The sequence below is a fragment of the Haliotis asinina genome, chromosome 1 (genome assembly GCF_037392515.1).
Source record: "Haliotis asinina isolate JCU_RB_2024 chromosome 1, JCU_Hal_asi_v2, whole genome shotgun sequence".
Taxonomy (NCBI): domain Eukaryota; kingdom Metazoa; phylum Mollusca; class Gastropoda; order Lepetellida; family Haliotidae; genus Haliotis; species Haliotis asinina.
In genome coordinates, this window is record NC_090280.1 from 57439886 (window position 1) to 57449795 (window position 9910).

A 9910-nucleotide genomic window follows, 5' to 3' on the forward strand; every position below is an offset into this window, starting at 1 on the left:
ATATGTTACATCTTGAGTCTATTTTGTTCAGAATCTAGTGTTAGGATTTTGTATTGATAATACGCTCCACATACTTCATTTATACCGAATCCGCTTGTAACGAACTTTTCTATAATACGTGTAACGAGTTGCAGTATAGTGCACTGACATTTGTGGAATCTCCGTCATCACAATAGATAAATGTGGAGGCTGAATATTATTTTTGAATATCTGTTTTAACTTTCAACATACGAGTTCATGTCATGGCGACCAGGTCACGTCATGTTGTTTAGTGGTTCACAGACATGTCGTTGCATAAGTTTTCAAAACCATATGCTCAAAAAATCTCTAAAACAAAGACGTGGGTGACTCAACGGTGCAGATTATGTCTCTGAGAGGGATTGTTGGGAAATTCTGAAAGACGACAATAATTTATTTTTCAAATATTTTTCCAACATAAACTCCTTCTACAAATCCCTGTATTAATACACTTTTGCCGACGATGTTGGAGAAGTTTTGTTTCAGTTTCGTGGAAGTATTTTTCTTGGCTGTGCTATGGGTTCTCCAATTGAAAGGCTGTTGTGACGTCATTGATGAAATTTTGTTGTGAGTCCCGGGTAGAAGGGGTTCCAACTGACACTCGCAATGATGAATATGCACAACGTCACTGCCACAAACTGATTAGCATATCACGTGACATGACAGATCTTAGAAACAAATAGACGCGCTTAACGTCTTATGAGAACATATACTGAACCAGTGCAATTTGTGTTTTGCAATGCCCTATAGGTTTGTTACCACAGCCCATTATAATGGGTTTTTTTATACATTAAAGCGACACCATCGTTTGCTCGCATTAGTATTTCTAGGACAAAACATGGTTTACGGTGAATGAGTATGGTTTTACTCCGTTGTATCACTGTGAAGGAAACCAGAAATGGACTTCTCACATTGTACCCATCAAGAGAATCAAATCGGAGTTTCACCGTGACGAGCAGACGCTTAACCTTTAGACTACCCGCCACTCCAGTATGATTTACAAGCAATGTAAGCATAGGATTACGTACAATGCTTGGGCGTAGTTTTTCACTTTAGAGGATAGTGGGTTTTTTTGTCTGCCAAACATTACGAAAAAAAGAAATAAATGCAAAACGTGTATAATACTTTGTGTGTACGATTGATTTCTTCTCAAGTTCTTGCCCAGATACAATCACTCACTCAGTGTCAATAACGCTAAAACCGCTATGAACAACTACTGGATTGTGTTGCTCTGAACAGAACACTGAGAAAAAGTAATTTCTGACTATGTTTTGTGGTTTTATTTGAATGACCGTTGAAGGCTTCTTGTGTTTTACGTTTGATGCTTGGAGACCGGAGATGTAATAAAATATTATATTTTACTTTCTCATTTTTCATCATGTATTGTCGTGAAATGCTGAATCTACTTGATGTGATAATCTGCTGTTGGATGTCCATGTTGACTGTCCGCTTTTCAAGGGTGCTGAAGTCGGTCCCTTGGATGCACCAGGTCCGTATAACTTCCCTCGAACATCCGGGTTATAATCGGTCTTCACTTCTTCGTTGATGTGGTTGACACATGTCATCGTATACCAACTGCGAAGATCGTTGCTCATGATACCGATCATTGGATTATCTGGTTCAAACACAAGTATTTACAAACCGCCGAGATATCGCCTGTAATATTGCTGTCAATCGTGTTAAACAACAGTCAAGAAAAAAAGAAAAAAGAAATTTTAAAGTATCAGTGTTTGTATATATAATGTATATACGTATCACACATGTTTATGACATTCCAGGTTTAACTGCCACAAAGACGTCATCACAATGACAACGGTGAGGCTGAGAGACGACGGCGGTGACGGGCTGTCGGTCATCACACACAACGGTTATCGATTTCCTAACTTCCCTAGTGAAAAGGCCATCGTAAATATGGCCTCTGTGAAAATCAGGTCAGATGACATAATCATCATGACATATTTCAGGTCAGGTATGTCCACTGTCACCGTTATGTTCATAAAATTTGTGTGATGAACGAGTGCCACCTGTAGAGCAGGATGTGCTAGCCGTTTCCTCAACACCCGGTGTCATCGCCTATTTTCAGTGATCCTTTCATGCAGTCCTGTGCATCCTTTCATATTTTACACACCCTATGCATCCTTTCATACCTCTGTGCATCCTTTCAAATAACTCTGTGCATCCCCTCCTCACCTCTGTGCACCCTTTCATAATTATGTCTCTGTGCTTATTACTTTTCGCCGCTTCTCTCCATATTACGTCCACAATTCAATTTTCGTCACAATAATTCCCCCATAGACATTTCATGTTCTTCATTCTGTTTGACCAGAGTTACATCGGAAATCATGAGAATGTGAGAGGATGTACAATTTAAAAAATGCGAGAATGTGAAAGGATGTACAATTTCGAGAATGCAAGAGTATATACAATTTCAGAAATGCGACAATGCAGTAGAATGCTCAAATTCGGGAACGCGAGAATACGAGTGTATAATAAAATTTTAGGAATGCAAGAGGGCGAAGTATCGAAACACGCAAGCTTACAAGTCTGCTAGATTATGTTCTCAATCTAGTGGTTTTACTGAATCATCAAGCACAGTCTGAATAGTCCATGATCACAACTGGAGCATAAATGTCATCATAGGAGGCAGCAAACAAGATGCACGTCCTTCATAGTGTGAAGCTTCACAATCGGGTCTATTGGCTTAAGGGATGGTATGCTGCACCACAATTCTTCTCGTTGGTGTTCCATACATGAACACTGACCGACTACATCTACCAGAAGGTCGTCGTAGTCCCTGTCGCACAGTTTTCAGCTTCCCTTAACCTGTCATTTACGCCACATTGCGCTTAGGAATGCAATGAATCTGCATGCTTCTTTCAGTTCAGGGTGTGATTGTGAGCCCTTCCGAGAGTTCAAAGTTCAGTTGATTCCCCCATGCCCCTTGAAAATACTATGATGTTACTTTTTGATGCTGAAAACACAAAATGCAGTCACCTTGCACCACAGGTTAGACCATAGTTCACTGCCGAACAATGCCTTTGGTGAGCACAATGTTCTTAACACTTTAGCGCTTGTCAGAGGGTTTAGGCCTCTGGCTTTGTAGCCCAATCATTGATGCTTTCAGTTTTGTGCAGGTACTGATGGTTCTATCCTAGGAATCCATGTTACAATGAAGGTCAATGCCGACATGTTTTTACTTGATATAGTTGGTATCTCTTTTCAATATAGAAGTATTCTGCATTTTGATTCTCCCATGCCCCTTGAAAATACTATGGTGTTACTTTTTGATGCTGTAAACACAACCTGCACTGAACCTTTCAAGCATATTCACCATTTCCTGCATGTGTGAAGTGACCCGGCTGAGAAGAGTGATGTCATCTGCTTGTAAAGGGGCTGCCATCTGTAGATTCATCACAACGGCACCTTTCTATGACATCTTGTCGAGACGATCGTTTATGCAGACCTGATACAACTTTGCTGAGAGGATACTGCCTTGCCTCACGCCTCGTTCCTGTTTGAACCAGTCTAACTTGGTATTGTTTGCTAAGACAGAACTCCGGTGTACACAGTGGAGCATATTCCACAAACTTTGGTTTGTTTTGTTGTTCAGTTTCCATAACAGGCCAAACTGTGTCAAAAGCCTTACTACTGTCTAGGAAAACTACTTTCAATTCATCTTCCCTTTCAAGATAATCTCTTCAGTTATGAAGGAAGAGAGAAATGATGGCAGTTCCTTTTGAAAGCCACCTTGCTTGGTGTCAAGGAATGACTTATCTTCATAGATTTCCAGGAGCCTTTTGCTGATAACCTTTCCAAATAGCTTGAATGGTTTCCCAACACCTTTATAGATGGGTATGATACAATATGCTTTCCATGCCTCTGGGATATATCTTAACGTTATGAATCAATAAAAAATGTTGCAAAGCATGCACATAGCTGATAACCTCCATGCTTCAGAAGGCCATTAGGACCTTCTGCATAATTGTTCTGCAGTGATTTACTGGTTCATTATCTCCGCTGTTGTTGTCATTAAGTTTCCTGTGTAACACTACGCAAGGATAAATGTAGCCGGAGCTGACTGTATATAGAAGCCATAACTCCCGAGCACCTGCATAAGTGTTACTTGATACTGGTAACACTGATTCCACATGGATAATTTTAATGGATTTTAGTTGCAATGTATTTACCTGAAACACAGTTTCGTGCGGAGACCTCAACAAGTGATGTTTTTATCTGCTAATGTACTTGTTTTAAGTATGTGTAGTTTCAACTGTAATATGGACATTGCGTTTTTGTGTGCGTGTCAACGTATCTACAGGGTGTAACAAATTTGCCTTATATTGACAACCGCGTCTATTGGACTGGGAATGGTCCTTCTTTGAACTTTGGAAATAATGTCTTATGTCACCCTGCTCTGAATTGTATAAAATACCCCTAGATATTACACCTGTGAAGATCCGGGTAAGAATTGATCTTTAGCAACCCATGTTTGTCGTAAGAACTGACTGACGGGATCAGGTAGTCAGGTTTGCTGACTTGGTTGACTCATGTCATGCTGTTGATCACTGGATCGTCTGGTCCCGCCTAGACTGCCAAGATGCTGCTGGAATATTGATGTGTGTCTTGTCAAACTACACGTTAACCAAACCAGGGCATCACTGATGAATTTGCAGTGACTGAGCCTTATTTAAATGATCTTATGGGCCATCACTCCCTGTATTAGTCAGAGGACACAGGTGGTCCCATTTACTAAAGTGTTATGCCAGGGTCCCTTGATCGCCGGTTCGAATCCTAGAATCACAAAAATTACTATTTTACTTCAGTTGACTTTTCAAACATCTACATTTACACAGTGATTCATGAGAACACCCAGAGTGAGTGGGTGGGTGAGTATGCCGGTTGTAGCAATCTAACAGCAACGACAGCGGACACCAGAAATAACCTTCACACATAGTACCTATGGAATCGAGCCTTGGTCTTCGGCGTGACGAGGGAAAGCTTTAATCTCTATGTTACCACGCAGCCTCCCAAAACTAAACACCATTATAGGATGAACCACCGTTAAGCTGGGTTTAACAGTTTTTGGTATCATAACTGATGCTCAGTGACTCATGCAAATAACTTCCAGAGGTGCTTATCTTACCACACCAAAATGAATTCATGGATGATATTACTGATTTATACACTGAACAGTAAAAGAAACGCCGTTCTGTTCTTTTGTCGAGTGTGTGAATAGAAACCATAAACACGAACGCTTATTTTTATGAGACTTCATTTTTTCGAAACATGCGTTTTTTTCGCTGTTCAGTATATTTAATTCAGGCACACACTGGGTATGGGAGTTGTCACGACTTCTCCTGGCTGGCGAGCTGGACAAGTCTGACATCCACAAGACATCCGCCATGATAGAACTCATGGACGAGGAGGAGTACAAAGACCTCCCATCCCCCAGGCTCCTCAACTCCCACGCACCATTAGGACACCTGCCAGACGAGGTCAAGGTCAAGAAACCAAAATTTGTGCACGTCATTCGCAATCCCAAGGATGCAATTGTATCCTATTTCGTGTTTTTGAAAAAGATGGGTTTCAGCGACTACCATGGGAAGTGGGAGAATTATGTGCGTGCTGCAACAGAGGGGAGATGTAAGTTACGTGTCTAGCAATAAACACATTGATTTACACAAATTGTGTAGAATGCTATTGTAGAGTGTAATAAATAGTAAGGCAGCATACAAAGCGCTCAACTTGACGCTGCACGGACATGCCCTAAGCGCATACAACATAATGGACAGAATTACGTAGGTTAACCCAAGCAGACTATGCTTTTGAAGGTCATTACTCAGACTTATCCTACAGGGCACCCACTTCAGCTTTGAGAATAGAGGCAGTTTCGAACAAACTTCGTAAGGTGAAGCCCAATGAATCATTTGTTTGGAAAACACCACACTAGACGATAAAGCGATTTTACTAATGCACAGAAATGTTTAATAATATAAAAATTAAAAAACAAATTGAGAAAATGTGAGAAACGAAGACAAAGTTTGCAATGAGGTGTCACTCTATGCTACTTAGAACAGCAATATGGTAATGTGGTGTATGGCTCAGATTTGATTATATACACACCCCTTTGTGCTCTTAATCAAATATTTACACAAACTAACTGAGAACGAATATCAGTGCTTTATTTAATATAATGTTGTATAGAAATGTTATATACGGTTCATGTTTCAGGTGTGTATATGTTTCAGTTGAATATGGGTCCTGGTTTGACCATTTGAAGGGTTGGGAGGAAGTGAAGAAAACCACCGACATTCCTTTCCTGACACTTTTCTATGAAGACCTTAAAGAGGTGGGCAATGCTGAACGGCGTAAAATAAGACATAACATTTATGTTGAGGGCATAAAATATAACCACAGGGAATGCTACTCAGGGCAAGGATATAAGAAAGAATCACAGCCATTGCTACTCAGGACACGGCCTTAGGATACCATCAAGGACAATGTTATTCAGGGCAAAGATATAAGATGTAGTCACAGGCATTGCTACTAAGGACACGGCCTTAGGATACCATCAAGGACAATGTTATTCAGGGCAAGGATGTAAGATGTAATCAAAGGCAATGTTACTCAGGGCAAAGACATAGATCTATATTAATGTGATATGGTCTGGTGTGACGCAACTCTGAACTGTAAAGATGTAAAATTTAATACAAACTGTGTTCAGCTAGTGCAACCTTCCATTATAACCGTGCGGTATCAGATAACACAAGCTGCAATTACTGCTCAGTATATAATAATGTATAATGATAGAGTTTTAGTACTCATGGCATTATGACAAGGTTTCTCTGGGTCTGAATGCAACAGGTTCATTTCACTGTCTGAGTCACTACTCCAAGTCGGCTCTTCACCGTTCTGCTTTCCAGTTGGGTTCTCTAAGGATTTCAGAAATATTTGAAGCATTTATTCTCTGGCGTGTCCTTTTATGTTTAATATGACCTTGTTGCCTCCACAGGACACTTTCAGAGAGACTAAGAAGTTGTGTGATTTTTTGGGCATATCGAGGAGTGACGACTACATCCGGCAAGTGTGTGAACACTGCGTCTTCGACTCCATGAAGAAAATCAAGGCTACAGCCGAATTAACTGGCAAGGCTGCTTATCGTAAAGGCATGTACAATACCGTATAATAGATACTGACCGTGTTATCGTGGGTTTAATTTACATCACAAGAATTTAACACACAACAGCAAATGGAAACGCCAAATCCTCTCCTATAAGGGACCGTTTATATTGTTTACTAAAGGGGTGAAGGTGATGATGGTTCAAGTACGGCGTGTGTGTGTTTCTCTATCTCTCTCTCTCTCTCTCTGTGTGTGTGTGCGTGTGAGAGAGAGAGAGATAGAGAGTGTGTGTTTGTGTGTGTGAGTGTGTGTGTGAGTGAGGTAGTGAGTGAGTTAGTGAGTGAGTGCGTGTGTGTTTGTATGTTTATTCGAGGAAGGTAGGGCCATCAATTATGTTTTGTACATATAATTGACGGTTGGGTCACTGATTTTGTACATAATAAGCGGTGCGGGTGGGAAGGGAAATTGTATTCACTTTGGAGCTGATTTTACAAAACAATGATCAGTCACCTGCCATAAACTATGAAGGATCCACAATCAGAAGAAATCCCTGTTAAGAGCAAAAGTCAGTTTTATGATGCAGTCTTAAAAGCGCTGCAAAACGATGCTGACTCGTCTTAATAATTTGTGTTAAAGTATAACTATCAAACGGTGTTGAGACGAAGTGTTCCCAAGGGGTTTAATGGTACAGATGCATCTTCAGTGCTTGGTATTTGATTGTAATTCGATTTGGTTTTGACAAACAAACATAGATCTTCATCAGATTTGATCGATGATTGATTTTTTTCCTGATTCAGTGTTCACTGTTTTTGTCCGAAGGAACGAAAGTATTTTTTAACCTTGTTGCACTCTAGTGAAGATTCAAATGAAATTTATTTTCCTACACTTGTGTTCACGAACGCCGTATCGGGAGCACCCGGTGTGATATAAGTATGATGACTCGCAGGAACATTTTATAGTCACTTATTACTCAGAATCCACTATGACAGCTACCCGTGAGGATTCGGTCAGAATTAGTCTTCAACAAGCCATGCTTGTCGTAAGAGGTGACTAGGGTCACTGACATGTTGACGCATGCAATCGTATCACTATTGCGTAAAACTATGTTCATGATCTTGATCACTTGATTGTCTGGCCCAGACTCAATTATTTACTGACTGTTTCCATATAGCTAGAATATGGTTGTTTTTGCCATCCAGATAATGAAACGTTACTAAGATAACACAACCCTAATCCTTTTTTATGACTTTCCAGGTGAGGTAGGCGACTGGAAGAACTGGTTCACTGTGGCCCAGAACGAGTGGTTTAATGAATATTATGCTGAACAGATGAAAGATTGCCCCGTGAAGGTTCGATTTACTCTTGATTAGGCAGAACTGTTGCCTTTTCCAGAAGGAGAGGCCTTGGCCTTCAGGATGAACGTGGCACATAATGTCTGTGTTGTCTCCCAGCTTCAAGCATTGTATTACTCAGAACAAGTTTTATATCCTGGAAACATTGAGACATTGCTGCTTAACCACATGAGCTCCCATACTGCAACAAACCAAACTAAATCATACTTCCCTCAAACGACCAGATGACATTTCCATCATGGATAATTCTCAATAATGTTTCTGCAAGACGTCTTAAAGCACTCAAGTGATTCCCTTTCACGGTGGTTTTTCACTTGGGTGGGAAGGATTTTATGGAATGTATTCTGAAAATCAATATGACCACGACTGTTCCAAGAAACTGAGGGAAGATCATGTTTTGCGGATAACTTGTATCATCAGTGTGTGACAGTGATGCATATATACATACCCTTTGCTAGTTGTGTTTGTACGTACAATAGACCTGAAAGCCAGCGGGTATTCATCAAATACCCATGTTGACAGTCCTTGTTGTGCCTGTGTTGAAGCATTGTTCGATGTACACAAATGCTATTGGTATAATTTGTTTCAATTGTTGTCAATAAAACCTGTTGACTCGCATGCTTGGCTGATTGCTGTCCATGCATTATTTACCATTTTTGTCCCTTTATGATGCCTGCTGTCATTGTCATAGAGGCAGGTATGTCATTAATAATTCCTCATTAGTTTGTGTTCTTGGCATCGTATACGTCTGAAATATGACAATTATGACTAATACACATGTATATCCCAGACAAGCGGAAGATTCAGCGCGTCAAGCAGCAAAAATCGCTTTTTAGCGATTCAGACGTTCTGGTTTGAATGGCATAAACTTGGAATAACTGGGCGATTTGTTTCAGAAATGACATGCTTCTTGTATGGACGGCCGCTCTACATGGGACACACCCAATCCAGTCGAAGTCGACAGACACGCAGTTTGACTTTGGAAACTATGATATGTCACAGGCTCCTAAAAGCTCCAAAGCGTCCGTTACTCTTTTCATCGCATTCTTTGTTTTCAATAAGAAGTTGGCGTAAACGAATCATGACACATACACGTGAGGATGGAGAGAAAGAATATGCAGATCGGTGAATCAAGATAATTGTTTTTTATGGTGATACAAAAAGAAAGAGGATTTTCAAGTTGTTAATACATTTATGATCATTCACCATGGCACATATGTATTATATTTATCTTCCTCATAATATACCAGTTTGGAGAAGGTGCTTAATAACAGTGAGTTGGTTAATATGAAGTTGGTTTAGCATGATGGGGTCCTCTTGTCTTATGAAGGGAGGTGGGATGTCATAGTGGTTAGAGTGTTCGCTCGTCACGCCAAAGACACGGGTTCTCTTCCATAATTGGTACAATGTGTGAAGCCCA

The 9910-nt window shown here is 40.4% G+C and overlaps 1 protein-coding gene across 1 annotated transcript; it reads left to right on the forward strand.

Annotated features, from left to right (window-relative positions):
* The first annotated feature begins 1802 nt into the window (after positions 1-1802).
* LOC137294890 (sulfotransferase 1A1-like) lies at positions 1803-9108 on the forward strand. Its single transcript, XM_067826056.1, has 5 exons — positions 1803-1987; positions 5341-5661; positions 6267-6367; positions 7031-7184; positions 8393-9108. Exons 1-5 carry the CDS (start codon positions 1825-1827, stop codon positions 8506-8508), a joined length of 855 nt encoding a protein of 284 aa, XP_067682157.1. The 5' UTR covers positions 1803-1824; the 3' UTR covers positions 8509-9108.
* The last annotated feature ends 802 nt before the right edge of the window (positions 9109-9910 follow it).

Excerpts from the sequence above, each read along its gene's own strand:
- LOC137294890 (XM_067826056.1), top strand. The coding sequence starts at position 1,825 with ATGACAACGGTGAGGCTGAGAGACGACGGCGGTGACGGGCTGTCGGTC. Across the intron at positions 5,662-6,266 it reads TGCTGCAACAGAGGGGAGAT|TTGAATATGGGTCCTGGTTT; the intron begins GTAAGTTACGTG and ends TATATGTTTCAG. Across the intron at positions 7,185-8,392 it reads CAAGGCTGCTTATCGTAAAG|GTGAGGTAGGCGACTGGAAG; the intron begins GCATGTACAATA and ends ATGACTTTCCAG.